The 24,346-nt window shown below is 37.9% G+C and overlaps 1 protein-coding gene across 2 annotated transcripts; it reads right to left on the reverse strand.

The window, feature by feature from the left end:
- Positions 1 to 475: 475 nt before the first annotated feature.
- LOC148862569 (biotin/lipoyl attachment domain-containing protein) lies at positions 476 to 24,070 on the reverse strand. 2 transcript variants are annotated; one of them, XM_088979273.1, is made up of 9 exons: positions 23,787 to 24,070; positions 22,002 to 22,199; positions 11,166 to 11,233; positions 5,287 to 5,340; positions 3,556 to 3,813; positions 3,385 to 3,447; positions 1,407 to 1,475; positions 1,281 to 1,326; positions 476 to 773 (listed from the first exon to the last, which is right to left on the reverse strand). In XM_088979273.1, the coding sequence occupies exons 1-9, from the start codon at positions 23,818 to 23,820 to the stop codon at positions 706 to 708; spliced, it is 858 nt and encodes a 285-aa protein (XP_088835399.1). In that variant the 5' UTR covers positions 23,821 to 24,070; the 3' UTR covers positions 476 to 705. The 2 variants fall into 2 exon arrangements, with proteins under 2 accessions (XP_088835399.1, XP_088835398.1); XM_088979272.1 differs by having other exon boundaries at positions 11,166 to 11,242; positions 23,787 to 24,043.
- Between the last annotated feature and the right edge of the window lie 276 nt (positions 24,071 to 24,346).

Genomic DNA, 24,346 nt, shown 5'->3' on the forward strand with positions numbered 1-24,346 from the left:
TCAGATTGAAATATTTCATGTATAATATCTGTCGCTTCTACAGTGAAAATTTTCTTTTCCACCCTTTCTATTTTGTTTCAATGTAAATGACAAAGAAAACAAAAGGAACAAAAATATAACTCAAATAATTCAGCCATCCGCCCATTTTACATTAAAACAAACAGAGCCTTAAGGCTCCAGGATTCCTTGATAGTAAATTTGATGATTTAAAATTAGGTGTTCAAATGAACTTATGATACCCCTCTAAATAATGGCACAACAGTTTAACTTTGATGATGTTAACAATTTCCAAATCTCAATCCAACCCCAAAAGAAATCTAACTTCTATCGTCTTCCATCTTTTTTTTTTTTTTCATGTTTTGGTTTCCTCTTTCGAGATGTGTCGGGTGGGGAGATAGATTTGTTTTTCCAATTCTTCTTCCATAGTTAACATTGTGTATGAATAATTAAACAAACAATACTGAAAAACGTCCAATGAAGTCAAACAGCATATCATCACCAAAGTATATTACTTTAAACTAATCCCAAAAATAAAAAATGATCAACAGAAGAAACTGCTAGTAAAATCCACCAGGTGCATCTCCCGTCTCTAATTGTCCAAGGCAAAAGGAAAAATAAGAAAAAAGGGTTACAGTAATTGATAACCCTGTATACTATGACCCATGGATAAATGTAGAAATTAGAAAGCAGATAAGAGGATGGAACTTAATTAATATTAATATCATGGAACGATGGCAATATTGCAACAAGAGGGTCCCCATAACCAACTGCATCTGTAAATTGCACAAAGATGAGACAAGAATTAGCAAGAGATACTTGGGATACATATGCAAAAAAGAAAAAGGTTGAAATAGATACCATGGAGGCCAAATTATTGTATTCTTTCTAGGAAGTGTTTCATCATAGTATCTGAAAACACTGGCCAATTCCACCGCTATGGCCATCCAAATAGGTTTGTCTACATGGTTTATATCTCCATGTTGTTTAATAGATTTTACCCATGCCAAGTTTAACTCTCCCATTGCAAGATTTAGTACAAAAGGAGAGGAAAAACCCTGAAATGCTCATAAGAATCCCATATTACAGACCTTTGGTGACAAGGAACGAAATTTGACAATTATGACCATCCATGCAGGTTAATTTTTTGGTGTATATCCTAGTGTGCTGCATATGTTGTATTTATGCTCCGTAAGAGCTGGGCGTTGGACTTCTCCTGGAAGAGATCTAAGCCATAAATTTTGACCTCATACAAGGCATTCATGTGTTACTAGAAATCTTACCACCATCATTGTATAAAAATTTGAGTACCTCCCCAGCCACATCGGACTGCTCCAAAAAGGTAAAAGGCATAAGTACAGGAATTATCAAAGGATAAAGAAATTATCCAAGTATATCTGCAATCTTACCATAACTGGAAGCTCACTGCCAAACTGATTCAAATATCCTATTGTCTGCCCTTCTTTGATTACATCACCCTGGATATTTGGATTTCAATTCACAAGTTATTAACACCTAAGATTATATAAGAAGTTGCAACTAATCCAAGGAATTCATAGAGCAGATTGTTGGAAATTATACAAATTGTGTTGCATGACACATCCAGGGAAGCAGGATCAATCTAGGGGAAATCTCCAAACCATGAATGACTCATATGGAAGATCCATACTATATATTTTTCATAGACATTTTCAACAGTGCCACATCTGATGAGTCCACTTGATAAGTCCAATAGAATGTGGTTAATTAACATGTATTATTTCTTTCTTTTATATTTGTTGGTAGGCAAATGGGTCATACAGCATGGGATAGCCTTCCCCAAACCCTAAAACCCCCCCAATTCCTGGTAATTTGGTGAAGGCAGGATTTGTTCCCAAGTCACTGCTATAACCAGCCAGAGACTTTACCAGAAAGCTAACTGTTTCAACACATGTATGGTTAATCAATGGATTTTGACTCTGACAACCCTTGAAATTTGCCAAAAAACCAATTTATTTGCACCCTAAAGAATTAAAAGGGTCATTTTCGCCCTCAAACTATGATGCAAAGGCCACTTTAAGGCAAAAACAGATGACATTAGATACGTTGACAGATCCATTAAACAACGAATAAAATAATAAAAGAATGCTTATGTGGCACTGCTCAAATTTGAAAAGGCCACTTTAATAAAGTTAATTAAGTAAATTACTTCAGGTCTATGATGGTATAAAGTTGATTTAAGTAAATTAAATAAATAAAGCTAATCAATCTAGATAAGTAAATTAAGCCAATTAAGCAAGGTTTTAAAAACCGACCCAAAAACGGAACTGCTTTGGCCACCGATTTTCAGGTCAGCGGTTTGATCGTCTGGTGCAAATGGATCAGCCAGTGATGTTTTAAAAAATAAAAAATAAAAAGTAAAAATGACCCGAAAACCATTAACCGGGCTGAACCGTTTAGTGGTTCAACCATCCAAGCCAACAGTTTGTTGACCAAGTCAACGTTTCTTTTTGGAAAATTCTAGGACATGTATAAAATGGAATAGACACTTGACCGGTTCCTGGGTCGAATGGTTCGACCGCCTAGGTCAACGACGATTCTAAAACCATGTAATTAAGTGAATTAACTAATTGATTAAGTAAATTAAGCCAAATAAATAAAGCAATTAAAGAAATTAAGCTAATTAAAGTATTAAACTAAATAAGTAAATTAAGTCAACTCAGTGAATTAACTATTTGATTAATTCAATTACGTAAATTAATCTAAGTAAATAGAGTAATTAAATAATCAAACTAATTAAGATAAATAAGTAAATTAAGTAAACAAAACAATTAACATAAATAAGTTAAGCAAATTTACTAAGTTAATTAAGTAAATTAAGTGATTGTTAATTTACTATTAGTTAAGCTAATTAAGTTAGTGTTTAAGTAATAATTTACTCTTAATTATTGTTAATTATTTACTATTAAATTAACTGTTGTTAATTTAATGACTCTAATTTGATAAAATCCTTTAAGTAATTAACTTCAAGGTTAATAAAATCTATTTTTTAACTAATAGATTTTCTTTAACATCTAAAGTGACATTTTCAAACTTGAGCAATGCCACATAAGCATTTGGATCCTGTAAATAGACCAGTTTTAATATGGTTGCACTCATCAGGAAGCACCCTAATATGCTACTATGCAATCTGTAAGTTGTCTTTGCTCTTTGTGATTCTTACTTTATTGCATATGAGTAATCTCTCCATTGGACTGAACTTGGGCGGAGCAAAAAATAAAACAGTTGAGAGGAAAAGGAAATACAACCAAAGATAAGAATAAGCCTTTGTGTTTGTTAAAGATGTACTAGAGTGAGTACTAATCAGACATGATAACCATGAAAAATTGAACATAGGCATTAAGTCACCTCTTTACAAATAGGAGGCTGCTTTTTCCCCTTCACTGTTTTTCCCCGTCGGAATGACCCGACCTAACACAAAAGAACACAGGGGCTATTGAATGACATAATTTTCAAAAGAAAAATGTCTTGATTAATTACAATAAAAGAGTCCTTAAGTTTTCAAAGACCAGGCCATACCTTTGGAGACGATACTAGAACATAAGAATTTGCTCCAGAAGCTTCCAAGGCTGCTAATTTTGATGACTTTGTGCTAGATTTATTTTTAAATGGACTGGCAGTTTCAGAAGATGATTTTGGTGAAGATGATGGTGGGGCAACAGGAGTTGCTTTGACCATCGGTTCACTTGAAAGAGGTGGGGGTGTTGGAGAAATAATAGGTGTTGCATGTTTTGTTGTGTCAATATTTCGCTTCAGATGCATCTCAAAGTCTCCAACCTGTCAAAAAGTAAAAATAAAAAAAAATAAAAAAAATAAACAATTCTGCATTACATGAGAACAATTGATGGAACTTCATATGTTAAAAGACTGAAAATACAAATAAAAATGTATGTCCAATCTGGAAACAAGAACCAGTGCTTTGCTTTACGTTGCTAAACGAGGAAAGCTGAATTACTTTTATCAACATCCAGACCAGGTTCTACTATAGAAGACATGCCATTAACATGTTCAATTGCACCAATCTACAAACAAGCTTAGTTGGTGGATCTCCTAGGATAGCCAATATATAGTGCTGGATCCCCCTAGAATGTTTTCCTACATATCCCACAAAACTTCCATGCAGTAGTTATTCCATGTGTACAAGTACCTCAGTTTTCTATCCACTTACTAATCTCCTTTTCCATTTATTACCAGTATTTGGAAACATGTCTTTGCTCTATTTGGTGCTAGGCAGACATGCAATAGGCACACATGTATATGATGCTTACCATACACAACATGGACACTTTTAGATGTTTATAACATAAGCACTTTTAAAATATTTAAATTCCTATAGTTATCCAAAGGCCCCCAAAAAATCCATGAACATTGTGCTACTTTTGAAAGATGGCGTAGTGCTGCTAGAGCAAGCCTTGGTTAAATAAATTAACAGGTTCATCTTCTCCCTCTTTTCCCTCTTCTAAATATTATTCTTTACTTTTATCCAAACTATTATTTTTTATTGGAAACAGTAACTTCATTAATGAGATTTTTAAAATAGAGACATCAACCCCTAGTATAGGGTGTTGAACCAATACAAGATGAATTACAAAGCTGCCCAAAACATGTTCTCCCTAACTGCCCTCTGTTTTGCTAAAGTATCTGCTAGTCCATTAGCTGATCTTCTTATCCACTTAAAGCAAGCACCCACCTCCTTTGTTAAACTGTATATTTCCCTTATGAGCTGTCTATCTATCCAGGCTCTCAAACATCCTGATTGCAGCCATCCAATTACCAATTTGGAATCCCCTTCTATTTCAATTTGGTGTAGCCCTAACTGTTTGGCGAATCTTACCCCTTGAAGCAAATCCATGACCTCCACTCTCAAAGAATCTCCCACTCCTATTAGGCCCGAGTATATAGCAAGTATTCCGCCTTCTCCATCTCTGAATACACACCCTATACCTGAAGGACCTGGACTATCCAAATTATTTTTCTGTAATCCAGCCTCGATCTCTTGCCTAGGCACCACATGGCAGCATGACCTATGCAGGTGAAAACTCCACGGCATTGATTAGTTTCGTATAAATTTTTATAAGTTGGCCTTTAGCTTCTCTAAAATTACATAAGTTGGCAGTCCCCAGTCAACTATTAAAGTAGTCATCACAATCTGATATTTGAACACATTAAACTGAAGCATTTGTTAAGAAACCAAAATATACTTGTGGAATAAGAAGCAAACACTCAAGGAACTGATGTGCAAAATCTTACCTTAAGTTTTAATTCTGCAACATTTGTCTCATCACAGACTTCGAGGACCAATGCCTGAAATACATGAAAGAAATAGGATTGTGAGGAAGGGAAAAAGTAAAAATAGATAATCTATGAAGAAAAGCCATTTATTTCTTACATTGAGAATCAAAACCATTGATATCCTCAAATTATTTCATAAAGCTTTCCAGAAAATTCCTAACAGAAAGGTTGGGTAAAATAGAAAAGCAGAGAGAGAGAGAGAGAGCTTGCATCTGAATCCGATCCAAAATTTGATCGGATTTGAAGACTTCATATTCGAATTCAAATCCTAACAAACTTGTATTGGATTCGGATTTAATCCGAATCCATTTTAATTTTTTTAAATTACAAAAAAATCAAAAGATAATTCTTTTCGACTTTTATATATAATAAATTAATGTAAATACAATAAACTAAATTTATCATATATAAATTCATATGTACTATAATATAGAAAAATATATTTTTATAATTTTCAATATAATAATATAAAATTTATATTAAAATCAATAAATATTATAATATAATCAGATTGGATAGAGACAATTCTGAATCTGATCGGATTATTAATTAGATGCAGATTGCAAAATCCGGCATCCAATCGAATTACATAAACACATCATCCGAATCCGAGATGATCAGATCGGGCCACGGATTTTTGGGTATCATTAACAGGCCTAAGAGAGAGCCATTTAAGAATACCATAACCCCCCCCCCCCTTTGTGCGTGTATGCATATAAGAACAGGCTAATTAGCAAAACATCCTCATCAAAACCATATGAAAAGACACAAATATCCTTTACAATAACAGGGATAAAGCAGGAGATTGAGACTCGTAAGGGTATAGTTTCTATACCTACCCATAAGATTAGCATTCCTCCTACAAAATGAGTGTGTATGTTTGTATATACTTCCCAGCCAATAGAGGCCTAAGACAACGTGACCCACTCTCTCCCTTCTTCTTCACACTAGTTGTTGATGCATTTAGTAGATTGATCTCAAAAGCAAATGAGCAAGAGCTTATTAGGGGTTGGAGATTAGGAAGGAGAAGTGTTTTGGTGACCCACCTTCAGTTTGCAGACAATATTATTATCTTTGGTGAGGGGAGTGATCTAAGAAAGGTGGACAATCTTAAGAATCTAATAAGAGTCTTTGAGATTGCCTCTAATTTGATGATAAACCTTAAAAACAGTTGAGTTGCTGGAATAAATTTGGAGGATGGGGAGGTAGAGTCCATTGCAGCTCACTTAGGTTGTGCAACCTCATCTTGCCCTTTGACCTACTTAGGACTTCCCTTAGATGCAAATCCTAAAGAAAGTCGCTTTTGGTCCCCTATTGTGGAGAAATTTGGGAAATATTTGGCGGCCTAGAAAAAGAATTACATCTCTATAAGGGTAGAGTGACTTTGATTAGGTTAACACTTGTCAACCTTCCAACCTACTTCCTTTCATTCTTTAGGATTCCCCCAAGGGAGGCTAAGAAATTGGAAAAGGTAATGAGGGATTTCTTGTGGAAACAGGAGAGGTGAAGAAAGATAATCTAATCAGATGGGAGATAGTCAATAAAAGTAAGGAAGAAGGAGGTTTGGGGTTAGGAGACATAGTTCAGAAGAATGAAGCTCTATTATGGAAGTGGCTATGGAGATGACCTCTGAAGAGGGAGAGATTATGGCATGAGGTGGTGTTAAGCATTCATGGTTGCTTAGAGAATGGTTGGGATGCCGGGATATCTCGTCTGGCTACTCTCAAAACTACTTGGAAGACTATACATGGTATTCTCCATTGCTTCCTTAGGTTTATCAGGTATGAAGCTTGCTCTAGTACTTCTATTCGGTTCTGGGAGGATGTTTGGGTGGATAGCCAACCCCTCAAGGATCTTTTTCCCTCTATCTATTCTCTCTCCCTTTACAAAAATGAGCCTATTTCAAAGTTTCTCCCAAGTCTGGCACTTCCCTTGTCTTTAAATTGGGACTTTGGTTTTTGTAGGGGATTAAGGGATGCTAATTAATTGGTATTTCTGAGTTGCTTAAGTTACTTGAGTTGGTTTGTTTGGACCCAACTAAATCTGATAAAAGAGTTTGGGCCCCTCTTCCAAAAGAGACCTTTACTTGTGCTTCCTTTCTAAAATCCCTCACTACCAACCCTAACCCCAAGGTGTTCCCAATTAAAGAAGTTTGGATAAGACAATTCCCCCCAATTTTGTTGTTTTTTGCAGGGAAGTATTCCATGGGAAAATCAACACTTTGGAAAACTTGCAAAAGAAGAAACCTTATCGGTGATTCAGGTGTTAAGGACCAGAATGAGAACTGTTACCATCTACTGATCTCTTGCTCCTTTGTTACAGCCTTATGGAGTTGGAGCTTTAGATTATTTGGATGTAGGTGGAACCCGCTGTCTGATGTAAGCATGATGTTTAATCATCTACTTTTGGGTGGCACAGAAAAAGAGGTAAAATCATGTAGAAATGTATTAGGACAGCTATATTATGGACTGTTTGGGAGGAAAGGAATGCTAGAACCTTCCTAGAGAATGAAAGAAGTTTTGTTGAAGTGAAGGACTGTATCTTAACTAGAGTAATCCATTGGCTGAAGACATTGGCCCTATTTTCTGAATTCTCCTTCGATGATCTTTGGAGGAATTGGCTAGAAGTGGCTAATACCTCTACTAGGAAGAATAGAAGGGTGGTAGAGTGGAAACCTCCTCTAGAAGGTGTCATTAAATTGAACTTTGATGGGATCATTCAAGGTAATCCTGGGCCTTCAGGTGTAGGGGGTGTGGTGTGCTAAGGAATAAGGGCAGCAACATTATTTCCTTATTCTTAGGACTGGTGGGAGTTTAAGACTCCACAAGAGCTGAGTTACTAGCTATTGTTCAAGGGATCCAGCTTGCCAACCAACTTGGGGTGAAACATCTTTTAATTGAAGGAGATCCTAGTTGAAAATTACACCTACAGTAATTCAGATAATGCTAGAAAAGGAGAAAAGAGAGAAAGAAGAAGAAAAGAAGGGAAGAGAGAAAATAAGAATTTGAACCTTTCTCTCTAGCCCCATTTCATCACTTTTATTAATAATTCTAATTCGAAGTACAATTACTTGGATGCCCTTAATGGGGCGGCCCAGCACTAAAGAGATAATTAAAGAAAATAAAAGAAGGCCCATAACTAAGAAACATAACTTTTAAACACTACTTAAAAGAAATAAAGAACACTAGGGCCCATACGGCCCATTCTCACTAGACTCCCCCTCAAGCTGAGCATAGATGTCAATCATGCCCAACTTGCTTACATGATGTTGAAGCTTTGCCTTTGGGACTCCCTTAGTTAGAAAATCTGCTAGTTGCTCTTCTGATGCAATGAAAGGTAGGCACACCTCTCCTAAAGCCACTCTCTCCCGTATAAAGTGTTTGTCTACCTCAATGTGCTTAGTTTTATCATGCTGAACTGGGTTGTGAGCAATGTTAATAGTAGCTTGGTTATCACAATACAACATCAGTGGCTCGTCACATGAAACACCCATCTCATTAAGGAGAAATCTAAGCCATAACAACTCAGAAACACTATGGGCCATAGCTCTATACTTTGCATCAGCTGAAGAACTAGCAACCATTGACTGCTTTTTTGCTTCTCCAGAAAACAATATTTCCAGCTACCATAACACAATATCCTGATGTGGATCTCTTGTCATCCACATTTCCTGCCCAATCAACATCTGTATATTCTTCTACCTTCATGTGTCCATGTTTAGCAAATAATATACCCTTCCCAAGGTTCCCTTAAGGTAGCATAACACCCTTTCTACAACAGCTAGGGGTGGATTCGAGTCGAGCCTAGCCGAATAGCTAGCTATTCGAGCTCAGCTCACCAAGGTAGTACAAGACTCGAGCTCTGTTCGAGCTAGAACCTTGAGCTCGAGCTCGACTTCAGAAAAATGTTTTATAAAAATAAATATATATAGATATATTTATTTGATATTTAAAAAATTAATTATAATAATCAATTATTATATATATAAATAAAAATATTATATTTTACTATATATATATTATTTTCTATAATTTTATATGTATGTATGTATGTAGCTATTTGAGTCAACTCGCAAGCCTTACAAATCGAGCTTCGAGTAGCTCGTGGCCACCCCTAGCAACAGCCATATGTGTGTCTCTAGGAGCATACATGAACTAGCTGATGGCACTCACAACATATGAAATGTCTAGATGAGTCATACATAGATAAAGAAGGTTCCCCAGTAATCTCTGAAATACTCCCCTATTAGCTAGGGGTGGCCACGAGTCGAGCTTCTTACGAGCTATTCGAGCTCAACTTGTGAAAAGCTCGGCTCGGCATGGTTTAAACCGAGCTCGAGCCTGATATAAAGGCTTGTTTGCTAATCGAGCCGAGCTCAAGCCTAGTGAAGCTCGGCTCGTGAGGCTCACGAGACTAGTATAATAAATATTTTTTTTTATTATATACATACGTACATATACATATAAATATATAATAAATTTTTACTTTATATAATAATATTTTATATATAATATTTATAATTTTTATGTATAATAGTAAATAATTTTTATCATTCTTATTTTTTTGTATGTAAAATAAAAACATTTTTATATGTATATTTTTATTTTTTATATGTATAATAATAAATAATTTTTATAATTCTTAATTTTTTGTAGGTAAAATAAAAAAAATGTTTTTATATGTATATTTTTTATTTTTTAGAAAAAAAATGGCTTGCAATCGAACTCGAACCGAGCCGAGCTTGAACTTGCAAGCTTTGAACTGAGCCGAGCTTAAGCTCAAGTTTCTAGCTTGAATCGAGCTCAAGCCTAACACAGTTTCAGCGAGCCGAGCTCGAATAGCCAAGTATTCGGCTTGGCTCGGCTCGAATCCACCCCTACTATCAGCTAAAAGTTCTCCATCATTAGTTGAGAGTTTATGATTCACATCAATAGGGGTAGAGGCAGGTTTAGCACCAAATTTTCAGATCTCGATAAGAAGGTTTAGCACCAAGTTTTCCAGTCTCACTACCACGTAGTTGATTGATCAACCGATCAGTTCTCCATACACACTATGTATGGGCAAAGAAATGAGAAAAAAGTCAAAAGTGAGAACTCACTCTAATACCAAGTTGAAAATTACACCTACAGTAATTGAGATAATGCAAGAAAAGAAGAAAAGAGAGAAAGAAGAAGAAAAGAAGTTTCAACAATAGGTTGTGGAAGAAGAAAAGGAGGGAAGAGAGAAAAGAAGAATTCAAACCTCTCTCTCTAGCTCCATTTCATCACTTTTATTAATAATTCTAAGTTTCAGTACAATTAATTGGATGCCCTTAATGGGGTGGCCAACGCTAAAGAGATAATTAAAAAAAACAATAGAAGGCCCATAAGGACCATAACTAAGAAACGTAACTTTTAAACACTACTTAAAAGAAATAAAGAACACTAGGGCCCATTTTCACTACAATTCTCAAGTGGTAGTAGGATGGTTGTCAAACCCAGATACTGCTATTTGGGGCTACAGAGACCTCAAAAAAGTGAAGTGGCTAACCAGCAATATGAGAGTTGATGTTAAATGGGTAAGCAGGTCAGCAAATACTGTGGCTGATTCCTTGGCCATGCAAGAGGTATCCAAGGAAGGTTTTTTTTTTTTTTTTTTTTGGGGGGGGGGGGGCTAATTTGTAACTTGTTCTAATAAGTCCGGAAAGCTGTATCTAACCTTTCTGGAGAGGTCGCATCTTGTGCCTCTCCTAGGGATGCTTGTACTCCTTATCTTTGGTGCTTAATAAAATTCATTGATTCATCAAAAAACAAAAAAAAATCCTAGGAATCTAATCATGTTCTAAACAGTAAACTCACCTCAAATCCATTAGGGAAGGTTGTACTCTGCAAACTTCTCTTTTCCAATGGCTCTTGTGATTTGCCATCTAAATAAACTGTTGCATTAGTCTTCAAAGTTTCAGAAAGCATAGTCTACTAAAATTCTAGGGAAAATAATATTTGCATCTAATCTTGGAACATCCTGTCTTCATGAACATGGTAACTAAATGGACAGGAACAGAACCAATATCATTCAAGACTGAACCAACTAATATGCATCTTGAGAAAATTTGATGGAAGAAAACCTCTTCCTCAAGGACAAGAAAGATTACTACCAAATACTATCTAACATGAATGCATAATTGTATTGCACAATTGAAACCAGAGAATCCCTCATATTATACCATTACACTTATAGAGTTAATCAAGTAAATGAACTTTCAGATCAATTTACTGTTTATGGTGAATATTTAATACACTTCCCAATCAATAATTATTTTTACATTCACTCACTTGCACCAGTAAGTGATTACTATTTGGCAGGAATTCAAGATCAGATATTAAATAAAAATCATGAAAAACATCATTCAGTTCAGGGATCCATCCCCATGAAAGATCAAACTATATTCTCTCTCTAAAGTCAAATGAACTTTTATTTGATCAGTAACAATCAAAATTTTATTAAATAATATGAATAATATGTACAAGTTAAAAGAAGAAATGTAACTTGGCAAACTTCCTACATCCAAGTAAATTTATACAAAGGATCCCCGGGATTCTCCCATCTAAGACCTATTAATCCCTTGCCTAGATAAAGCATCAGCCATGCTGTTTGCACTTACTGATTTCCCTCAATACATATATGTACGTCCATGTTCCTTGTGTATTATCTCCTTCCTATTCAGCCCAAAATCACTCTGGAGTCTCCCTCTACTATTATGTTTCTGTATTGGTTTGGAAGGTCTTCTCCAATTTCAGTCTGTAATACTGCTATCAGTTCAGTTCTTGTTGGGCTCCCAAACCCAATTGGCCCCAAATACAAAGCCATCACATAACCATCTGCTTGTCTGAACAGACCCCCTATTCCTGAATTCCCAGGGTTACCAAGGCTGCATCCATCAAAATTCATCTTTGTTCAAGGAAATTCAGGTGGTTTCCAAGGAATCCTTAGTCTAACTCTGATGGAAGTTGTATGAGCTACCACCGGCTAATTCCTGCCAAGTCAAATGAACTTTTACAAAATGTAGAGATAAGAAGCACTCTACATTTCTAGCAAATGACTCAAGTTAGCTTTCTTTATAAACAAGATAATTAGTTAATTACTTCCATTAAGGTCACTTAAGAAGCTGTACTTTTACCTACTTTCAAGAGAAAAAGAAAAAGATAAAGGATAAAAGGTCATGCTGGAATCCTCCTTATGAAAAGAAAATTAATGCAGACATGGAAGCAAGGAAAGAAACCATAAGTTTCTCTATATATCCAGCACCAAGGGCTTTTTTTTTTTTTTTTTGGGTGATCTGATTTGTTTTTTTTTTCTTTTTTTTTCATCAAATTGAGTTTTTTAATAGTTACATTCTGATGTGCTAATTTCTTAGGAATGGGATTGTGAACTTAAAGTGTCACAACAGTTTAAAGAGTCTTTTTTCCCTTTTTTTAAGAGATACAACTACTAGCACCCAATGAGCCGGTCCCATCCTCAACCAGTCATCATTGTAGCCTAATACAATCGATCCCTAGATACCCCTTGCTTGGCTAGAGCATCTGCCAAACCATTTGACCCAACTGAATAGGCCTCTAACTCACTTGCAAGCTTTCCAATTTCTTTCAATATTTGTTTATATAACCATCCCCCTTTACTGTTGCTTTTCAACCAACCCACCACCAACATAGAGTCACCTTCGATCTCCAGCTGCCTTAAATTAAGATGTTTAGCTAGCTTTAGACCAGAACAGCAGAAATTTCAGCTGTAAGGGAGTCTCCTAACCCTATTGGGCCTGCATAGAGAACTACTATTAACCCATTTCCATCCCTAAAAACGCCCCCAATGCCTGAGGGCCCTGGATCACCACCACATGAACTGCCATCAAAATTCAACTTATCCTGTTACTGTTAGCCTGCTAGGAGGAACCCACTGTACTTGGCATATTGGCTTCATGGTAGATGAGGTTGTCACCACTCCCCACCCTCTAACCATGTGATCTTCTAAAAACTTTTGAAAAGTTCCATAGTTTTCACCTAGTGGATTACCTTCAAAGTGATACTTTCAATGGTAACCTCCAAAGATTTACTTTGCTCCATGAACAGCTTGGTATTCCTTTCCTCCCAAATCATCCATGAGATAGCAGCTCTTGTGGCTCTCTACATCATTTTACCTCTTCTTTTGGTTGGTGCATAAACTCAAGGCTGAAAAATCCCACCGTATATTGAGGGGGATCCTACCTGCAATCAAAGAGAACAAAAATGCTCCCAAACATGAGAAACAAATAAGCAAGATGTTAGTAAATGGGGAATGATCTCACAACTAGCTTTGCACAAAAGAGAGATGTGGGGTGTGAGACAACTATAGGGCCTTCTTTTCTGGAGCATATCACAAATGTTAATCTTCCTGAGAACCACTTCCCAACAAAAAAAACCTTAATTTTAGGGGGCAAAGGTTACACCCACCTAGATTAGTAAATGGAGAATGGTCTCACCACTACCTTAGCACAAAACACAAATGTGGGGCGAGAAACAACCATAGGGCCTTCTTTTCTAGAGCACATCACAAGTGTTAATCGTCCCAAGAGCCACTTCCCAACATGGAAAGCAAACCATCGATTATTTGAATTCTCCCTCCCTAAGACCCCTTCTGAACTCCAAGTCCCAAACTCCCCAGGAGAAGAGCTCACCTAGAATTTGGCTATCACTTCCTACTTATAAGAAGAAATGGATTACAGAAAAGGAAATCAAAGCATATGGGGGAACCCCAGGCCAAAGATCTTCCCAGAACAAAGCTTTACTGCCATACCCAATAGCATACCTGATAATGGCTTAAGAAGAATGAAATAATGCTATGAACTGATTTCCAAAGAGAAGCAAGCAACGCCCTAGGGGGGACCTTTGAGTGCCAACCGTTTCCAATTGAGTTATGAGTGCTCACAATTACCTTGTGCCACAACCTATCCTATTTCAAAGGAAATCTCCACAACCACTTACCCAACAAAGCAATGCTCTTTAGGATTAAATTCCCTAAACCAAGTCCACCTTGATCCCTACTTCTACACACTATCTCCCACTTCACTACGTGGTTATTTTTCAAATCCCCTAGTTCGCATAAAATGTCTCATGATTTTTCAATTTTCCTTACTATCTTAATTGGAATGTGAAAGGTGGAGAGGAAATATATAGGCACATTAGCCATAGTGGACCTGATCAAGGTAATTCTCCCTCCTAGGTAGAATAATTCCTCTTCTACATGACCAGTTTTTTTGAAAATATTTCTGACACAAGTTTCCAAAAATCATCGGCTCTAGGATTACTCCCCAAAGGAAGACCCAAATAAGACAACAACCACTCTTTGTACTCATACCTAAGAGAACAGTCAATTAATCTCACTTCCACCCCAGCCAAATTAATCCCTGTAAAACAACTCTTCCCCAAGTTGATCCTAAAGCTAGACATACACTCAAAATTGTACTATCAGCAAATTGTAGTTGTGTTACCACCTCTTAGTGTCCCAATCTCCACCCTCTAACCAGATTTAGCCTATCTGTCCTACTAATTAGCCCACTCAGCACATCAGCTACCAAAGTGAACAAAAAAAGGGAGATATGGTATCCCTGTCTTAGCCCTCTCTTAGTTGGATCTTTGGCGTTCCATTAAATGAAAACTGGGAGTACAACCTAAGTGAGGGGTTAGACCTGCCCTCACAACTCCTATATACATAATTCGCATGCCTTTCCTCCTAATTTATAGGATTGCAGTTATTTTGAACTGCATTCATTTGTTTACATCCCCATAGGGTATGTGGAAGTTGCCCAGTACTGTAATATGTGATGTTCTTCTGGTATGTTGCATAACTCTTGGCTAGCCCGTCTACTAACTTATTGCCCTCCCAATCCCAATGGATGTGTTTTACATTGTAGGTGATGCCACCAAGAACTTCTCATATCCTTTTGATCTGGTTCATGACATGTGTTAGAATGTTAGAGTGATGTTCGGCTGATAAGAGTTCTTATTAGCCCATTCTTATGTTTAACTTATCTTGTAACTGGGCTTGTGTTAATGGGCCTGGGCCTAATCCTGTTTAATGATTTAAGTCATCTGGGTGTCCCATCACTAATCAGGGGCATCCCAGTAATTTCTTGTACCTTGTACCATATTCATCTATAAATAAAGGACTGGTCGACTGGATAGAACAGTTCGACATTCTCTTCAGTTCTGTGGTTCTCTTCTCTTCCTTGCTACTTCGAGTATAGCTCTTTAGATTACATGGTATCAGAGCATTAGCTCCTTCCTGGTTTCAGCAGGCGCACTCTTTTCCCTTGCTGTCTTTTCATCTTCTCTCTTCCTTTTCTGGGTTGCTGCAGTGAAGACCTAGGAGTGTAAGGGAGTAAAGCAAGTTCGAACCTAGGGTTTCTCTTGGTTGTAGGACTCAAGGGAAGTAAGACCCAGAAGTAGATGTCCTACTAGATTATCTCCAGCAAATAGTAGCTATTGGGCTACTAAGAGAGGTCTGTATAGGACAGACCTAGTTGAGGACTGATTTCAGCATTGTCCTAGCACTAGCCGAAAGGGGGAGAGCTTCCTCTACAGTTGCAGCTTCGTGCTCCAGCAAGACTTGCGCAGAACAAGTGGTAAAGACTTAGCCTTCTCTACAATTGCAGCTTCGTGCCCCAGCAAGACTTGGGCAGAACTGTGGTAACTTCAGTTACAGATTCTCTTCAGGTCGGTTATCAGTCCTACTTGTAAACTTCAGTTACTGCACTGCACAGTTACTTCAGGTTGCAGAACAAGCCCTAACTGAAGTAACTTTAGTTACTAGCACTGTGAACTGGTTCAGTTACTTCGACCAGTCCTAAACAGCACTGCACAGTACCCGAACTGTGAACACTTCTACCAGCACTGTGAACACTGTGACCACTTCGGCCAGGCCTAAACAGAACCACCTACAGCACTGTGAACAACTCTTGGACTGAAGTCAGGATGTCCTCACTATCCGGTGAAGTTTCCTCTAGAGATAACAGACTTGTTACAAGGTCCTCAAACCTGGAAAACCCTAATCTGCACAGCTTGCAGATTACAAGTGTGCTGCTAGATGAGTATAACTTCAAAGAGTGGTCTGTCTCAGCAATGTTGTTCATTACCTCTCGTGACCTCACAGGCTATTTGGATGGAGACAAAAAACAAACAGAAATTGGCAGTCCTGAATACACCGTGTGGCGCAAGGAAAATGCCACAGTCATGTCTTGGTTGCTGGCCTCTATGACTCCTAGGGTAGCCAGAACTGTTCATCACTTCCCCACAGCTGCTAAAATTTGGGAGAAAGTATCTAAGACATATGACCAGAAAAAGAACAATGCTAGAATCTACAGGCTGAACCAAGACATTGCAGCCCTAAGGCAAGGAGACATGTCCGTGGCAACCTACTTTGCAACACTGGAAGGCCTCTGGGAAGAGCTTGACCACCATTTGATTTTGGATTGGGAAAATGTTAGGCATGATAAGCAGATTGAGGAGGGCAGAGCCTTCAAGTTTCTGGCGGGTCTTGACCCTGTATATGAAGGTATAAGGTCACAGATTCTAGGGAGAGATGAATTACCTGAGCTTCACCATGTCTACTACCTAGTGAGGAATGAAGAAGTAAGGAGAAAGGAGATGCAAGTTGACTTCCAGACACAGTCAACAGAACTACCTGGAGAACATTCAGCCTTAGTCTCCACTAAGGGGAATAGATTTTCAGACAAGAAGTCCCTCAAGTGTACACATTGTGGTGGTGAGAAACACACAAAGGAGAAATGTTGGGTCCTGTACCCTCATCTGAAGCCAGCTGCTCTGAGAAAGGACAAAAGGCAACATAAGGGCCACACAGCAAGTGGGAATCTTGCCACCAACAACAGTAGTGACAACTCACAGAGTATTCAGACAGTGTCTTCTTCCACCGCAAGGCAGGCTGCCGACTCCTTTGGACCAAGTACTTTGGGCTTCACAGCTAGTGAGGTAGAGGTTCTCAGTCGGGCATTAGCCCGTCTGAAGAACAATTCTTTAGCTTCCACCTCTCTTGCCAAATCAGGTACAACCTCTGCATTTAGTGCATCTAGTTCCATTAATTCTACCTCTTGGGTGATTGATTCCGGAGCCACTGACCATATGACACATATGTCCTCCTTATTCTCCACATATCATCTGTTGTCTGGCCAGGATAAGATGAGAGTAGCTGATGGGTCCCTCTCCACCATCTCTGGAAAGGGGGTGGTTGACCTAAGCAAGGATCTCTCTCTTAAATCAGTCCTACATGTTCCTAGTCTTACCTCAAATCTGTTGTTTGTTTCAAAGCTTACAAAAAACTTGAACTGCAGTATAACTTTCTTTCCTTCTCATTGTGTCTTCCAGGACAGATTGACGAGGAGAACGATTGGGAGTGGTCATGAGTATGGGGGCCTCTACTATTTTGATGAAGATGTCAGCTCAGTCTTGCAAGCTTCTACTACTAATCCGGAAAGTGTGGAGTCAATAGCTAGGCTGCACTTGTGGCATGCTAGGCTAGGTCATTTGTCTTTTTCTTCCTTACCAATGTTGTTTCCCGAATTATGTAAGGGCATTCCGAGTCAGAGTTTAATTTGTGATGTGTGTCAAATGTCAAAACAATGTAGATCAATGTATCCAATTTCTAGTAATGAAATTCAAGCCCCTTTTGATTTGGTTCATTCTGATGTTTGGGGTCCTTCACCCATTGTTTCCATTGATGGCTTCCGTTACTTTATCAGTTTTATTGACCATTATTCTCGGTGCACTTGGATTTATCTGTTGAAAGGACGTGAAGAAGTTCCCCGGATAACTATGATGTTTTGCAAGATGGTTGAAACACAATTTGATACAAAGATCAAGCAATTCCGTTCAGACAATGCAGCTAAATACTTTGAAAGATCCCTGAATTCATTCATGGAAGATGCAGGCATGTTACATCAATCATCATGTGCTTACACCCCTCAGCAAAATGGGGTTGCTGAGCGCAAGAACAGGCATCTATTGGAGACAACTCGAGCCCTTCTTTTCCAGCACAATGTGCCCAAGCAATATTGGTCTCAAGTTGTTCTTACTGCATCTTACCTGATAAATCGGATGCCATCTAAGGTACTGGGTATGAAGACCCCTTTCTCTGTTTTGTGTCACACTCTTCCAGAATTTCCTCTTCCCCCACGGGTTTTTGGTTGTACATGCTTCATACATGTGAAAGATCCAAAGAAGACCAAGTTGGATCCTAAGGCTACAAAGGGAATATTTTTGGGGTACTCTCCTACGCAGAAGGGGTATAAGTGTTATGATCTTGTCTCCAAGAAAAAATATGTCACTAGGGATGTAGTCTTTTTTGAGTCTCAACCCTATTTCCAGTCTTCTCAGAATCCTCTTTAGGGGGAGAGTAGTGGGTTGGAAGAGGATTCTCATTTTCCCTTCTTTTTTGTTTCCATTTCATCACCTTCCACTACTACTAGCTGTAACATTCCGGGTCAACCTAGTGAGACTTCCACTGTGCCAGTTGCTTCTCCAGATTCGGCTGATGCTCCTGAAGGTTCCAGTAAACAAGAAAAAGAGATACTTACATACAGTAGAAGGAAGAAGGCCCCTCAACCTCATGATTGCAACCAGTTGAACTCAGATCAATCTGTCTCTGCAATCCAAGGTAATTCTTATTCACTCAATTCAGATTTGGATCTTCCTATTGCTCTCCGTAAGCCTGTTCGTTCTTGTACCACTCGGCATCCCATAGCCGATTATGTTTCTTACTCACACTTATCCCCTGCATATCATTCCTTTGTGTCTGCTCTTTTCTCTGTGTGTGTCCCTTCCAGGTGGACCTGCCAGAAGGGAAAGGCACTGTTGGGTGCAAGTGGGTATTCACAGTAAAGCACAGGGAAGATGGGTCAATTGAGAGGTACAAGGCCAGACTTGTAGCAAAGGGATTTACACAAAATGAAGGAATTGACTACAAGGAAACCTTTGCCCCAGTAGCAAAGCTCAACACAATCAGGGTTCTACTGTCACTAGCAGCAAAATTCTCTTGGGAACTTCATCAGCTGGATGTGAAGAATGCCTTCCTAAATGGTGATCTTCATGAAGAGGTATTCATGGAACCCCCACCTGGATATGATGTTGGAAAGAAAGTATGTAAACTAAGGAAAGCATTATATGGTTTGAAGCAATCTCCCCGGGCATGGTTTGAGAGACTTTGTTTGGCCATGAAGAAAGTAGGGTACACTCAGAGCAGTGCAGATCATACATTGTTTACAAAGAGACAGGATGACAAACTTACAGCACTCATTGTGTATGTGGATGATATGGTGATTACTAGAAATGATGTGAAAGAGATGAAGAGAATGAAGGAGTTCTTAGCTTCAGAATTTGAGATCAAAGACTTGGGAAATCTGAGATACTTTCTTGGAATTGAAGTTGCTAGATCAAGAGAAGGAATCTACATATGTCAAAGAAAGTATGTGCTAGATCTCCTAGAAGAAACAGGCATGATGGGGTGCAGGCCAGCTGGCACTCCAATAGAACCAAGCCATGGATTACAAGAATCAATGGGTGAGGAATACTGTGATAAGGAAAGGTACCAAAAGTTGGTAGGAAAACTGATATACTTATCCCTTACTCGGCCAGATATTGCCTATGCAGTGCATGTTGTCAGTCAATTCATGCACTCACCAAAGGCCCCTCATATGAGAGCAGTGGAAAGAATCCTCAGATACTTGAAAACTTGCCCAGGGAAAGGAATTCTATTCAGAAAAAACAGCAGACTTGAAATTGAAGCCTACACTGATGCTGATTGGGCTAGGTCCGTTGGAGACAGAAAATCAACCTCAGGTTACTGTACATTCTTGGGAGGAAACCTAGTCACATAGCGTAGTAAGAAGCAGAATGTTGTGGCTAGATCAAGTGTAGAAGCAGAATACCGGGCTATAGCACACGGGGTTGCTGAACTCTTATGGCTCAGGACTCTCCTTAATGAGCTTGGTATCAAGACTGAGGGTCCTCTCAAGCTGTATTGTGATAGGTGTCCCATCACTAATCAGGGGCATCCCAATAATTTCTTGTACATTTCCTCCTAATTTATAGGATTGCAGTTATTTTGAACTGCATTCATTTGTTTACATCCCCATAGGGTATGTGGAAGTTGCCCAGTACTATAATATGTGATGTTCTTCTGGTATGTTGCATCACTCTTGGCTAGCCCGTCTGCTAACTTATTGCCCTCCCAATCCCAATGGATGTGTTTTACATTGTAGGTGATGCCACCAAGAACTTCTCATATCCTTTTGATCTGGTTCATGACATGCCATGGTCTGCTGCTTTTGCCCTTCACCTTTTCTTCCTGAATCCTGAGTCATATCCCCTGTGAAATGCATAAATTAGTTTGTTGTTCCAATCCTATAATATGCCCTCTTCCACCTCTACTTCTCAGGTTGTCAAAATGCTGACGCATCAACATTGAGCTTAAACGGCCCTCAGATTGGTCTGCACAACTGCACCGATACAAGCAGTATACATTTTGTTGGGGATTTGATATTTCATATGGGGGATACTCAAGGCTTATTAGAGATTTATTATAATTTTGAAAGTTTAGATTCTAACCATATAACTTTCAGCCTATTTTTCAAAGCTTGTCCGTTTATCTTGAAAGGGTCAAAATTTATGTGATTTTGGTGTCATTAGACAGGTTACATCCAATGAGACCAAGATCTTACAAATCTGACATGCTTAGAAAATTGTAGTCATTACACTGATAAGTTCAAGTCTTAATTGAATTTGATCCCTTATGTTTTGGTCTCTTGGAGTTGTTTTTGTTTGTTTAGTTTTTGTAATTAGTAGTAGGTTTTTAATGCTATTTTAGCAGTTGAAGTCTATATTTAAGTGTCCACATGGGTTATAGAGAGATTTGTCTTTTTCATCATAAGATATGTTTCTATCTCTGACAAGATTCCTACTTAAGATTCTTTGTTGAAAATTAAAAGTTGATTTGATAATCTCTATCCATTTATCTCTAAAGTTGTAATCTCTTCTTTCTTCTCTTTCTCCTTTCTATCTTCTTCTATCTGGGATCTCAATCACTTCCGTTTTTCCTTGTATCATCCCTATAGCCTATATTGGATCTGAGTTCTTTCTTACCCACAACATATATCCTAGTGCTTTTCTCCTTCCTGACCTACATTATCCTAGTACACCTGCTCTCTTAATAGGATGCTATCATGACCCCAAGACATAATAAGCAATAATAATGAAGCATTATAGATGCAACAAAGCACATAAAATTCTAGTTCTATTGTCAATATCTAGCATATATAATGAATATGCACTCCAATCTTCTTGCAAGAAATAAACAGTGATAACATTTTTATAATGTGAAGTCCTAAATTCTAAGAACAAGAGAAAATGACCAATAAAGTAAATGACTAGTTCTCCTAGGAATGACATTATATCACACAATCTTATGAATACATAACAAACTGATTTTATTTTCATGTTCTACAACTTTAGCAATCAAATAAACCAGTAAAATTTTCCGGGTAGTTGATGAATAAAAAAACCAAAGGTTACTGATTTAAGAGTGCACCTAACAGCAGTCCTTGGCAGGAAGAGAAATGAAATCATTGACTGATTGGGAATAGAAACAAAACTCACCAACAGATGTGATTTCTGTTGTACTTTCCGAGGCTTTAAGACATGGTACAAAAGCCCGTTTTTCATTGGCTGAAGTGATCCTTGAACCTAGGGCCAAGCCCTGGGCGAATGATAATTTCTTTGCATTGGCATTGTAAATAGGAACTGCCCCAGGCCTCTCAGATAAGGACTGCAGGTGGGTAATGCTATCAATGGCACCTGGTATTCAGAAGTTACATACAAGGTTCAGTTGAAGATGAATTTGATACATGCTACATACAGATGGCACATAAACATAAATGCATACTATATTATGTGTGTTGGTAGAGAGAGAGAGAGGTAAGAAGTTTTCCTTTGCAAGTTGGGGGGTCTGAAAGTAGAGATAGACCAAAATGACATGGATGGAAGTAGTAATAAATGATTTTAGGGCTCATAATTTAACAATGGTGAAGGCCCTTGATAGACTGGAACAGTGCAAGATGATTCATGTAACCGACTCTGTATAGTTGGGATAAGGCTTTTTTAGTTGTGTGTGTATGTGTGCATATAGCATATTTATGTATGTTATGACCTAAATACATAGCTGGCTCATACAACAGTACCAACACTCATTGAAGAACCTTTCTACCAAGCAAGACAAAAATGCAAGCTTCCTTATAGATCTTTGAAAAGGAAAACAGGGATTGGACAACATCTCATTATAACAGAAGAAATTTACTATTTATACATCACACATTGACTAGAGAACAGAAATAGGATCCATCAATTCCAAAACCTATAGAATGAAAATTTTAGTAAAATATAATAAAATCTGTTTCACCATGTTTACAAGCTGAAAGATTCTCAACTCCAGTGGAAGGTTCATTTTAAACAAGGCACTAAAGAAATCAAGATCAGATCAGCGCTACTCAACATGATTCACCCTTAACCACAACTATTTGGGGCCAGCTACACACAGCCATTGTACTCTATTGCGAGCTATCTTTCTGTCAAAAACATGGAAGATATGGATTTGCATTTCAAAATGATCCTGAAGACTTGATACCTACTAGAACCGTAGGAGTGAAACATAATGAAGAACTACCACCTAAGGAGAACAATGTTATTTAGATAACTCCGGTTTATAGAACATGTAAAATGTTGGGCCTCTCAGTTTTTCATTTCAAGGTTCGTTTAGCTCGGAAGAAAAAGGCCGCGCTTCCCGTAAGAGAGTTCACACATGAAGCCTTGCTACACCCCGAAAAGAAATCAATTTTAGGATTTACTCATACATTTTAATATGAAGCAAAATTCTGTTTTATTTTCTTTTCAGCTGGACTTGACTTTGAAGTTTGAACATCTTCTATGTTACGAATGAGCAGTTGAGTAAGTTCGTCCTCATAATATATATAGGAGTTCGCGAAAAAGAAGGAAACAAAAAAAAAATGTAGATTCGAAGTGTATCAAGTGAGAGGTGACGCAATCATCTCGCGGCATACAGAGAAATCATGAAGAGAGGAGAAATAGAAAAAGCATTTACTTAGAAATACAACAACATTCTTCAATATTAATTAGGTTTAGTATAGCTTAGTGGAACGCGCAAGACGATGAGATCAAGTTAGATCCCCACAAATATATCTAATTTCTACAGCATAAGTGAGGAACGTGGAGTTAAATCAATACGATAAAAAGGAAATTGGATAGGTGGTAATTTGGAGTTCACTCGATCTGAAGACAAATAAGAAATTGCAGAAATAGTTATATCGAGTGGCCTTTTATGATGCCACCATAAATAGCATGAGAGAGAGGGAGAGAGAGAGAGATTACCGTGAAATGAGCGGAAAACGGTTCCGGAAACCATGGAAAAGAGATCGATTTGCTTGGAAGAACAAATGCAACGCGTGAGAGAGATCTACGGATCAAACAATGAGATGGAGTTGGTTGATGGAACAAGAGGAGAAAGATGTGAAGTTGGTAGTGAAGTAAAAGACAGTTGAGCGTGTTTTCTGTCCAGTGTCTACTTGTCTGCCTTCGAAATGTCCGCCCTCTAGGGCTGTTAATGGGTCGGTTCAACCGTTCAATCCGACAGATCGAACCGAACAATATATCATTATATCGGCTCATATATATATATATATATATATATATATCAAAACTGGTCCTGTCAGGTCACTATAACTCTTTGCAGAAAACTTTCCTTCCTAATTTTTAATTCTACATAATTACTCATTAAACCAATAAGAAAATCACATATACCTAACTATTTCTAATAACATAAAGCTTTTCTAATGTTTAGCTAAGTGGTATCACTTCCCCCACTTCCTCCTAAATTGTGTCTAATTCCTATTTATCTTTTAAATTATCTTTAATTTTTATTTATCTCTTAA

Source organism: Nelumbo lutea, chromosome 3, assembly GCF_056320005.1.
Source record: "Nelumbo lutea isolate HS-2025 chromosome 3, American lotus-T2T, whole genome shotgun sequence".
NCBI lineage: Eukaryota > Viridiplantae > Streptophyta > Magnoliopsida > Proteales > Nelumbonaceae > Nelumbo > Nelumbo lutea.

What these genes read in the sequence shown, in the direction of transcription:
- LOC148862569 (XM_088979272.1), bottom strand. Translation starts at nt 23,820, where the DNA reads ATGGTTTCCGGAACCGTTTTCCGCTCATTTCACG. An exon ending in CCTTCCCTAATGGATTTGAG is followed by an intron (nt 5,341 to 11,165) that starts GTGAGTTTACTG and finishes CATGTATTTCAG; the next exon opens with GCATTGGTCCTCGAAGTCTG. An exon ending in TTGCAGAATTAAAACTTAAG is followed by an intron (nt 3,814 to 5,286) that starts GTAAGATTTTGC and finishes ACTTTTTGACAG; the next exon opens with GTTGGAGACTTTGAGATGCA.